Here is a 12,587-nt window from a genome sequence, read left to right on the forward strand (position 1 = left end):
AATGGTCAGAAAATGTCAGGAGGCATTACCCCAGAAGGACACTAGAAGGGGAATTTGATATGCGGCCAACAATGGGATCGCTTAGATCCTCACCTGGAAGGTTGGGTGAGCAGAGAGAGAAGCCAAGGTGAGGAGGACAACGTTGTGGGAGTCATCTCTGTCTCAGTCTGTCCTAAGAGTTCAGAGTCTGTGCCACTTCAGGCAGGATGGTATCTCATGTGCCTGTCTAAAGTCAACTACAAAGATGCCTCCTTTAAGCTTGATTAACCACCATTACACACACATACAGACAATGGATTCTGGATTCTGGGATTGTCTAGAATCATGAGACTGACAAGGGCCTCTCAGCACTCTTAGATCACAAAGAAGATGCCTTTTCTGGCGAACCACCAGAGAACCTTGTCTCCTGAATTGGCTGGCCCCTTCAACACAGCGCCATGGCCTTGCCATCTCTTCCTGGAAGAAAGTTCATAAGTAACTCTTGGGCCCATGACCCAAGTATTCCTATGAGGCTTGATAGCCCTGTCCCCAGCCTCCCGGCCAGATGCATCAGAGCACACATTACTAGCCACTCAGTTACCTCACCTCTACCACATTTGCAAGATGAGCTTGTTTAGTGAATGGAACAATCATTATCACAGTTTCCAAACACAGCTCTACCATTTAGAGTGACATTTTTGGTGTATTCATATAACATGACAGTAAAATCGGGAACATGAGAACTGAAAAGTTGAGGAATGATCAAGTTCCAGTGAACCCTTGTGCCACTGTGAGGGCATTTTCCTCCAGTTGAACATAATCATAGAAATCTTCCTCGTATCTGAATCACCAATGCTTCCCACTTGTATGTGAAGTTCAAAGCCTATATGTCACCATTGCAGTGTTTCTTGGCTCCACATTTTTGAAGCATGGATTGAGTTTGGAGTTTTGTTTTCGTATATCCTCAGTCAATAGCTTTCACTTTTTAATGTAATGTAACAGATAAAATAATTTTGCAACCTACTGGACTCACCCATATATACAAGTATGCACATACATGTATGTATATACATATTTTGCACAGAAACATATGTTGAAACATGACTTACTCTTACTACATGAATTTGGAGGATGAGATGCAATTCTACATTTTGTTCATGGAGGAACTTAGCATGCAATAAACTTGAAACATACTCCCTGCTGCTGTGGTTTGGAGTGGGAAGGATGCCAACTTTCAATAATACCTGTAGAAAATGGTGGTATAAGCTGTCAAGACTGAATGACCCACTTTCTCTCTGGGAATCAATGTGAGGTCCCAGAGTGAAACTGATGGCAGGCCCCTTGGCAGAGCACAGAGTACAGGTGGCATGGTCATCTGTTGGTCATCTCCCTGTAACCTCAGGACAAAGAATCTGGGTCACCTGCTGAGAAAAGCAATTACTGTTATCTGCCTTGGGCTGTCCCCAGAGCTGGATCTAGGGGTGGGAGTCCAGAGAAGGTCAGGTCAGGGAAAAGGTTGCTGTGGAGTCTAGGAGTAGCTGTCCATCTGGCCCAAGAAGGAAAATTAAAGGTCGTGATAAAGCAGAGTGGGGAGGGCAGACACTACAGACAAGGAAAGCAAGGGAACACCAGGAATACGAACAGAGGCAGGCACGACGAGGCTGGGTCAGTGTCATTTATCCATCAAGGGGTGATTCCTTATTATAATTAGTCACCAGAGAAATCCAAATTAAACTCACAATAAGAGACTATGAATCCCCTATCAGAATATATATATATCACAGGCACAATCAAATTGTGAAAAAGGAATGCAGCTGCCATGCCTTGCAAGTGAGGATGAAAATGCCACAACGACTGTATAGAGGGGTGACTTCATATGAAATACACCTGATAATTAACACAGTAGTCCCACCCTGGGTAACAACCTGATGGAAACAATATCTTACATTCATGTGAGTATTTTCAAAAGTTTTATTCTTTCAGAAAACTGGAAACAACCTCAGTTTTCTTCTTGGGAATTAATGACAAACTCAGATACATCCACACTATGGACCATTACACCTGGCATTAAAAATTAACATCCATTATTACCTCTAGGAACATAAGTGAATCACAAATGCATTATTGCAAAAAAACAAAAGGCAGACACAAAAGGTCACCTACTATAAAATTCTACTTCCCGATACATAGAAGAAGGCAAAACTAGATAGAAGATGTCAAATTGGTGTCTCTGAGTGATTAAGGTAAGAGAGAAGATTAACTACCAAAGTGCTCGAAGAAGAATTTTTTTTGCAGAAAACTAGGTCATCAAGGTCTAGCTCTAACATGGCATTGGCCATATAACTGGATGCATTTTTAAAGATTCTCATAAAATATAAATTTTTCCTAAAGGAGGGTGCATGTTATTTTATATATATCAATTTAAAAAAAAAAGTAAAAATGTATCTTGGGAAGACCCTCTATCTTCCTTCAGATGGACATGGATTCCTTCAAAGGCAGGACCACCATTCCTGGCTGTGTAATCCGAGCTGAGTCACACTCAGCTCCCTGCAGTCTCACAGGTGCAACAGGAAATGATACTTGTAAAAAGTACAATGATGAGGCCCTGGTACCCCTGCTCAGTGGCTGACTAGTTGCCTTGCATGCACTGGGATCCCATATAGGTATTGATTCGTGTCCTAGCTGCTCCACTTTCCCATCCAACTTCCTGTTTGTGGCCTGGGAAAGCAGTTGAGGATGGTCCAAAGCCTGGGGACCGTGCACCCACATGGGAGACGCAAAAGAAACTCCTGCCTCCTGGTTTCAGATCTGCTCAGCTCTGGCTGTTGCAGTCACTTCAGCAGTGAAGGGGCAAAGAGATCTTTTTCTCTGTATCTCCTTTTCTCTGCATATCTGTTTATCCAATAAAAATACTTTTTCAAAGAAATAGACACTATGAAAGAGGAGAAAATGTATTCAAGTTGTAGCACATATAAATTGAAATTTAAAAACTAATACTTATTTTAGTTATTCAAAAACTTTGAGGTAGGCGTGGAATAACTTGCATATGTGAATCTTCTTTTTTATTGTAAATTTATGAGATAGAGATACTAATCAAACATTTCTGGTGAAGATTTGGGTATGAATTCAGACACTTTGTAAGAGTAAAAATATATTCAGCATGTTGTAGACTTAGTATGTGAAAATATAAATGTTCATCATTAGTCACTCTTTCATATAAAGCATATTCTGAAATGATAGGTACCTCACCTAAAATACATTATTACAATTAATTTCATCTACATATTTTTAAAGTATGAGTGGTAACAACTTAGACATATATATGTATATATATATTCATATATATATACATATATATCATGTTACATGAACAGATTTATTGATTTACTGTGTTTGACAATATTGGCTAAGGAATTGCCAGCATGATGCTATTATTATAAAGAGTTATAAACTAAGTATCAATACTGCAGAATGTACTGACGGAAAATGTATCATAACACCCATTCAGAGGGGGTTTCCATAGTATAACTGTGGATATTGGAAATAATATTTGTTTCTTTAGTTATTAGCTAAAAAGACATAGCGTATGGTCAGGAATAACAAAATAGAACACTATGTGGACAAGATGTCATGAGAATTCAGTAAGCACATACAATGAATAGCACTCATTGCCGACACTAGTCTTTGTTTCCAAGGTATGAGATTTTAACATCTTCAAGAACAGACTGGTTCTTACTTGGCCTTTCGGTGTTATTCAGTTCCACCTAATTATGTATCTGTAGCGATGCCAATACTGTACTTTGTGTCAGGGATTACAGAAAGATCAAACAAAAGAATATCCATACAGCATGAGACCAAATCAGCAGATTAGAAACCAAAATGGTCTCATTGTAATTAAGTGCTGAGCTATTCTGTGGGACTGAACTCCACTGATCTCCATGGACTTTCAGGGCCAAGATGTGCAACATGAATTCCCAGACCTTTTCCTGTTTTATTGTTTTTCTCTGTGTTGTTACAAAGACATTGGATAGGCCCACACAGAAGATGGAGTGGTCAAGATTAGCTCAAAGCACCTGACGCTGGATAATTACCTCAAAGCATCTCTGAACTCAGATAAAGAAAGACATGTGTAAGGAATGTCCTGTTATATTACAAAATGATGTGCTACACTGGGGCAGAGGGTTACACCATGGACAGGTAAGAAGCATGAAACAGAAATTCCAGCACACAGAACAAATGCACAACTCTAATCAAGCTCTTCACGATTCTCATTCTCACTGTGCTACAAGACAGCCAACCTTCCACAACCATGAACCTCTGCTCTTCAGACTTCTCCATAGTTCGAATGGTTTATTACTTAAAGCACCTTTGTGTCTCCCCAAATTTCCCAAATAAAAATTAAGCTCATCTTCGCCGACTGCACAGGATGGTGCAGCAGCACCTTCAAAACAATCTAGACTGCGTCCAGCACCTTAATTGGGTCACTTGCCTCCTCTTGGTAGACTGGGTTCCTCATGCATAAGTTTTCATATCATCAAATGAAACACTTCATGCAAGTGTGCTAATTTAACTCACTTGAATACAAACATTGACTGGTTTTCCCAGTTGTATTACTCAAGGACACTTGGAATCTAGAAGAATTGCAATCTCTTTCCTCACTGGCCCATATGGCACATGATCTCAGTTTCCACGCAAATCTTCAGAAAAGAAGGTGAAATTCTAATGAGCCCTGAGACCAATTAAGTGGAGCTTTATCTCTAAGCCACTGAAACTTCTGCAGGTGCAAAGCAGAACTGCCCTCTAAAACTCTTCAGTATGATCGTGGGCTGGATACCATCAAGTTCCAATCTGTTCACTTGGTATTAAATGTCAAATGAAATCTGAAATTCAACTACTTATCAACCCTCATCCTTATCCCCGATAAGCATCTATTCTATACAATTAGACTGGTTAGTTACTTTCTCACAAATCCACACCATCTGTCCAACCCTTGCTTCATGCCATCGTTAACATTTGAAATATCTCCCACTTCTCCACTGCTTCATCCCTAGAGCTAATAACTTTGAAAAAACAACTGGGCCAGTACAGCTCCCTGCCATTTTTTGTTTGGTGGGTTCTTACTCCAAGCTCTGATACCTCACACCTCAGCCCTGCCCTGTTATAGGAACAGGATCCTGGAGAAGCGCCTCTCACTTAGCTGTCTGCAGTTCATGACTGGGTTAGTCCAGTCCTCACCGACTGTCTCCAGTCCAGTCCTAACAGACAGTACTACCACTCCGCTCTCACCTATGTAATATTGTTCAACAGTAAAGCCGTGTTTGATTTCCAAGTATCTCATCTCTTGATTCCATCTCAACTGACTTCAACCTCCTGCAGATAAATCCTTATTTCTGACCCTCCCATCCCACACCTCTCCAGTGCAAAAAAAAAAGCAGTCAGTAGGATCCTGTGGGAAGGAATGGCATCAACTATAGCCCTGCCTCTCTCAGATGCTTGAGCATAAAAGAGAAGCAAAATAATTCCCGGTGCAACTGAATGCAGAACGAGTTCAACAGACTTGGTTTTTAAAAACTTTCCCTGGATGGTACATTTTTCTTTCTTTTCTTTCTTTCTTTCTTTCTTTCTTTCTTTCTTTCTTTCTTTCTTTCTTTCTTTCTTTCTTTCTTTCTTTCTTTCTTTCTTTCTTCCTTTCTTTCTTCTTTCTTTCTCTCTCTCTCTCTCTCTCTCTCTCTCTCTCTCTTTCTTTCTTTCTCTTTCTTTAAAGATTTATTTATTTCTACTACAAAGTCAGATATACAGAGAGGAGGAGAGACAGAGAGGAAGATCCTCCATCCGATGATTCACTCCCCAAGTGAGAGCAACGGCCAGCGCTGCGCCGATCCGGAGCCAGGAGCCAGGAGCCCAGATCCTCCTCCAGGTCTCCCACACAGGTGCAGGGTCCCAAGGCTTTGTGCAGTCCTGGACTGTCCTTCCAGGCCACAAGCAGGGAGCTGGATGGGAAGTGGAGCTGACGGGATTAGAACTGGTGCCCATATGGGATCCTGGCATGTTCAAGGCAAGGACCTTAGCCACTAGGCCACACCGCTGGGCCCAGTACATTTTTCTTTCTATAAATGCAAAGACATTAAGTGTTTATCGCTCAACAAGACTTAAAACACAAGACCAACTTCAACAGGAAGAAAAAAGCAATGACGGAGATCAGGGTATTCCTCATTTTGATTCATGGTCTACTTCAGAGGGCACTGTCTCGTGTTCTAAATGACCAGAGCGTTCCACACTACCTTGCTCAGAGAAACAACGGCACACGTGGAAAATCCCCCTCTGTCAACAGTCACAGACAAATATTTCCTGACTGCAACATCCTCTTATAGCATCGCTCGCCCTTTCCTATTTGAGTATGACCTCAAGGAAATGAAAAATCATCTTTCTTGTTGTTGTTTACAATTTATCTCACGAGGGCCGGTGCCTCCGAGTTGTAGGTTAAGTAGTGCCGGCATCCATTTCTGATCCAACTCCTTCATAAAGGTCTGGGAAAGCAGTGGAGGATGGCCTGAGTCCTTGGGCCCCTGCACCCATGGGGGAGACCTGGAAGAAGCTCCTGACTTCCAGCGCAGGACCAGCTCAGCTCTGACCAGTGTGTCAGTTTGGAGAATGAACCAACAGATGGAAGATCTCTCTGTGTCTCTGTGTAACTGTGCTTCTCAAACAAATAAATACATTTAAAAACTGATTTGTTTTATCTATTTGAAAGGAAGTTATACAGAGAAGAAGAGACATACAGAGAATGAGGGAAATCTATACACCAGTTCGCTCCGTAGAAGGCTGCAACAAGCAGGGCTAGGCAGAAGCCAGGAGTCAGGAGCTTCTTCCTGGTCCCCCACATGGGTTCAGGGGCCCAAGGGCTTGGGCTGTCCTCTGCTGCTTTTCCATGTAAATTTGCAGAAAACTTGATTGGAAGTGGAGCAGCTGGTCTTGATTGGTGCACATATGGGATGATGGTACTACAGCTGTCAGCTTAACCTGCTATACCACAATACCAACCCTATAAATAACCATCTTATCTCTTATAACCTTACTTATACAAACAGGAATTGGAATGGCTTCAGTCCTGGAGAAGAATCCAAACTTTCTCACACATGTGACTTATTACTGCAAAGCAAAGGTGCATTTCTGCCTCCCACTATGATTTGGGGTATGCATGGAAGTTTCCCAAAGCTGTGTGCAACACTTTGTCATCTCTGTTGGCCTACAAGACTTGAGAAAGAAATTGAAAACATTTCTCAAATGGGACCTTGTCAAAGGGAAAGCTTTCAGCACTGCTCGGGACCTTCTAGGAATCAGGTTGGTACTATCACTGATTTTGTTTTCTATCTAATGACATTTACTCTTCTTCACCCTTTTCTCTTGGTACGTCACTCCGTATCTTTGTGCATTCATCCTTCTCTCTAGTGGATAACTACAACCTTAAATACTTCTGAGCAGGTACCTTAGGCTACAGTATGAAATGAGGGGATTTGGGCAGGCCCTGCTCAGTAGAAGCCATAATTAAGTAGAAGTGTGTGCACCAACCCCTGTGATCTAAAAGTCATCATCACTCCAGAAGGAAGAGACCTCAAGGATACAACTCACTTAGGCCACCTGCAAGAGACAACTCAGCAATGAGCTCAGCTAGCACAGTCAGTGGGGTTTGAGCACCAGTCCCAAGTGAATGCTGGATAATGAGAAGCTTCTATGCTCACATCAATCCATCATCTCCAGTCGGTCAGTCAGGCCCTTTAACCATGGCCAGAGTTTTGTGGAAAACATCATATACCATCACTAGACATAAAAAAGCAGCACACACAGTGGATAAAGCCACCATCTGCAGTGTCAGCATCCCATATGGGCACCGGTTTATATCCAGCAGCTCCTTTTCCAATCCAGCTCCCTGCCAGTGGCCTGGGAAAAGCAGCAGCAGATGGCCCAAATGTTTGGCTTGAAGCAACCATGAAGGGGATAGAGCTAAAGCTCCTGGTTGCTGGCTTGAGCCTGCTCAGCCCCGCACTGCGGCAGCCAATAGAGAGTGCACACACAGGTGCAAGGCCTTTCCTTCTTTCTTAGTTTGTCTCTCTGTTTCTCTCAATCTCTCTCTCTGTAAAATTATTTCAAATAAAGAAATTAATCTTATTCTTTTAATACCACATATTTACTATTACAGAAACTAGCATTTGTTTTTGTGGTTCCTGCCTGGAGTCATTTGGCGTCTCAGGTAATGTTTCCTTTAAGTGATGACCACATGAAAAAGAACAGCTGCACAGACGCTGGCATCAAGTCTCTGTATGGGAATCCTCAGTCACCACTGAGGGCCACTATTTTCCCTGCAAAAGGTGTATTCAAATAGTATGATTTTCCAAATAATTTGAGGCATATACACAACTCTACGGGTTCTTCTATCCAGGATTCACAAGAAAACACAGCCAGGTTTACAGAGCTACTTAAGGGATCACCAACTGGTCAAACAATTTCACTTCTGGATTATCATCATGTTCGTGTGGTAGTACAACAAAATGTCTGTGAAAAGTGAAATTATATGACGCATTTATTTTGTTGTAGGAATTTTTTAAATCCGCAGTTTTTACACAACAGGTAATGCCTATGAACTGTTTGGAGCTCACCCACACACCTAGATTTGAAAACCTTTATACAAAAATAATGTGATTAATTTCTCCAAGCCTTGTAGAAGTGTTCTTGAACATACAGGATGGTCAACTTTATCGAGGCAGCCCCATACCAGACGAGTTACAAACACTGTACAACCTCTCAAAATGGTTCAATCAAGTAACCATTTTATTGCCATCATTCCAGAATTGGGAGGAGCCAAGCTCTTTGTCTCCAGTTATAAATTACCAAGTGGCACAGCTAGGATCTGAGACAGGGGCTCCAATACTTGTGTTTATGCCCTTAAAACTCATTTAAAACAAGCAGGAGATCCCAGGAAGACTTCTGGCTACATACCTCATACAGTTCAATAATGATGTTTCCCATGAGCCCTCGGCTGCTCTTAATGTTCTCCATGGCCAGGGTGAAGTAGATCCCCCGCGTGTCTGAGATGTAGAGGTTGTACGTGTCATTCTGGTTCCACTCTTGAACTGCTGCAAACACTTGGTTCTCATCTGTGCTGATGATGTGCATGTCCTGTGAGAAGACAGAAGGCCCATAAAGCAGCACATCGCCATGTTCTCCACCCTGGCACTCACGGGAATTACCATGGCTTAGGAAACGGATGAGAACAAAAAATAACTTCAGTTGCATGCAACGTTAGACAAATCGTGTTGGACCAAAGCTGTAAATCACAAACTTCATGGTTTCTGTTTCTTATAGGTGTAAGGGGCTTTGGTGGGTATCATTTTCCATGGATTTGAAGATTCATCCACTTTGATTTTTACATTTATATCTGAAAGCCAGTGTTTGTGCTAACAGAGAAATGCAAGCCTGCAAGAGGAAGCTTACCTGCAAGCATGTTAAGGCCTATGCTTTCTTTTCACCTTCATTATCATTTTAGAGTGTTTGCTGTATGATGGTTTACAGACCCTTCTTTAGGATCTTGGGTGTCAAGGCATTCCAAGAAGGGCGGCATGAAGACAGCCAATGGGTAGGGCGTAGTATGGCATACTCTCACTCTGAATTGATTGGACACTGCACATACTCAAGCCCTGTGAGCAGTAAAAGGTAAGGGAAGTTCTCTTGCTAATGAAATGACACTTGAAAATCATGGATACAGGGGAAAATATACTCAATGGTCATGATCATAATTTAGTGGTCTGGATCATAATTTAAGCAACACTTGAAGCTGAATATGTCAGCTTCCCCAACCTTTGAAACTAACCAGTGAAGAGTTTGGGCTGCTGATACAAATACTATTTGAGCATTATTCTGGGCCATTTGTATGTGCTTTACTTACTGCAAGGCTAAATAATTCTTTGCTGAGTTTTGCAAGATTAAAGAGGAATACAGAAGTTCACTTGCTTTAGTCACATACCTGGTAAAGGGAAGAACATTTTTTAACTGCATTGTTTTTACTTTAACATCTTTATCTTTCAAGTATTTGAGCATATGGCTTCTAGATCAGGCATCTCAAGCTCATGGTCCATGAAACAAAGATTTAGTTTACCCATATTCAGCACAAACACCCATGTGTCTAGTTTTTCAATAGAGTGTGAATGATTGGGGTCCCGGTCTTTTAATTTATATTTTCTTGCTTCCTATCATTGGCATAACGATGGAAACTTCTAGTCCCCTAAAGTCACGTTAGTTTCCAGTGCCAAAAAAGGATTATTTCCAAAACAAAATCAATATTTCACAGTTCCAAGTAATTCGCAAGACAGGTCGCATAGGTGGCTAAGTACTACACACAGATCATCACAGATCCAAATGTTATATAGAGAACATGTCAAAAGAGGACACTGAAGCATGAATAAACATTTGCCAAAATGGCTTGCTGTCTGAAATGTATAAATATACAAGTGTTTATGCAAAGGGGTCTTGCATAGCAGAAGAACAGGCACCTCTGTCACGAATGGGGAAAGCAAAGGTAAAAGAAGAAGCATGGTCAACTGAATCTGACAGTATGTTAATAATCAGGCAGGTTTAACCTTTAGCTATTTTTAATTTATTGTTTTTTTTTTAGACCAACCTTTCCAAGAAAATGCTTCAAATAAAAAAGACATTTATACATAAAATGTTAAGAGCCATGGAGAGATCCTTCAAGATGGTACATAAAGGGCCACAATCGTTTAATTTGGACAACTGGGAGGAAGGAGAAGAGTAAATAATGTTTGTTTTTAATTGGAAATTCTGTATCAGTTCTCAGCCTCTGGCCTTGAACCCTCTAGGTCACCTTGACTGAGACCTCACTTGCTCATTTATGCTTAGAAATCTTGTAGAATTGCAGGTTCCTGCTGAGCTCTTGAAAATGGAAAGAAGCCTTACTCTTAAAAACCATGTGATGAAATTGTGTTGTGCTGGTGTAGAATGAAAGCCCGCGAACCCAGTAGGAGGGGAAATGGCAGCTGCAGGAAACACGGATTAAATTCACTTACCCTGTTAAAAATGCAATGAAAATGCCTGGTTTTTCCCAGATGTTTTGGTCATAAAAATGAATGAGCTAAGTTATTTTAGACTAAACTAATGTAAAAGAAGTGGAAAAACACAGCTTAAAATACCAGGGCATAGTCAGGATTCAAGAAGCCAGGTTTGCTGTGAATTTGTATTGCGTTAATAGCTGCCCTGGGGCTGTGCCACCTGGTGAACAGGTACTCCAGGCTCTGGGTTAAAATACTACAGTAGAATCTACGATTCTGGCATGTCTTCTTGAAAAGTCTTTCATTTTCCAAGGTTAGTTAGCTAATAGAGAGCACCACTATGATTTAAATCCAAGCCTGTCTTAAGTAAAAAGCTAACCTTTTAGAGTAGGTGTTTAGTGGCGATTCCCATCTCACTTAGGGGACCAGGATTAAATCCCCTGCTCTCAGTCCCAGCTCCAGTGTCCAACTAATGTACAGTCTTGAAGGCAGCAAATGATAGATCCCAGTGACCCATATAGACAGGGGAGGTGTTTCCACTTCCATTTTGATGATAGCCTAATCCTGACCTTTATAAATTTGGGTCATCAACTGTGGCTGGAAGCTCTCTATATCTATGACTTTCAAACACATTAGTCAACAATTTTTAAGAAGCTAGCTAACTTTTACAGACTCTATCAATGGAGCATTACCACTAATGTTTATCAAAATGGCCTGGAGAGTTTAATAACAGGTAGACTCACATAAGCCTCACTGCCTAATATTAAGATTCAGTATGTCTGTTATATAGAGTTTCAGATTCTACCATTTGAACAAGCCATCCTAAAAATTCTGTCACATGAAAGTCTGGAAAAATAATTTTGGTTTGGAGAATCTCTCCCTAAACAGGCATTCTGGTCGAATCAGGTTCAATCAATAATAACCAGAAAGACTTAAAGAATGACAAAATTTTCAGCTAACATAGGTCCACTAAGGATCTGAACAATTATGAAATTATTTTTCTTGAATCCGGCAGTCACAATCTAACTCTAAAGAATGACCCACTTGCTTATTTGCTGAGAAGAGGCAGGGTGAGATATAATGACAGACTGAGAAGCTGAAGAAGGAGACATACAGTAAGGGTAAGGTCAGATTGTGACTTTGCTAACCTGGGAATGCAAGGAGCTTCAAACATAATCACTGTATCACTCTACATCTAGTATTTACTAGAATAAGCAAACATGGAAGTAGGGTGACATATGGGATGCAGAGAAAGAGCCCAGCTCTAGTCCAGCGGAGTCTTTAAGAGAATGTGGTTCAGTGAGGCAGCTGAGAATATGCCCTGGGAGTCAATGCAGAGTGATGGGCAAGGACTATAGATACAGGATTCACCAATATGACAAAATCAGAGAGGATAAGATAAGCCAAGGAAAACGCAGATGGCCAGAAGAACTTAGGAATAACACATCAGAATAGTGGCAAAGAGGGAGGTGCTCCAGAATAGGAAATCAGAATAGGATATTGCCAATGGGCAAGATTACAAAGTATAGATCTTCTCATCAGCATGAA

The 12,587-nt window shown here is 41.2% G+C and overlaps 1 protein-coding gene across 1 annotated transcript in view; it reads right to left on the minus strand.

The window, feature by feature from the left end:
• SORCS3 (sortilin related VPS10 domain containing receptor 3) overlaps positions 1-12,587 on the minus strand; it is a 546,072-nt gene that overhangs the window by 91,549 nt on the left and 441,936 nt on the right. The window contains exon 9 of the mRNA XM_040991786.1: positions 8,974-9,153. Coding sequence (XP_040847720.1) covers positions 8,974-9,153 — 180 coding nt within the window. The remainder of the gene's footprint in view (positions 1-8,973; positions 9,154-12,587) is intronic.

This window comes from Ochotona curzoniae, unplaced genomic scaffold (assembly GCF_017591425.1).
Source record: "Ochotona curzoniae isolate NIBS_2020 unplaced genomic scaffold, NIBS_Ocur_1.0 contig_66, whole genome shotgun sequence".
In the NCBI taxonomy this organism is placed as follows: Eukaryota; Metazoa; Chordata; class Mammalia; order Lagomorpha; family Ochotonidae; genus Ochotona; species Ochotona curzoniae.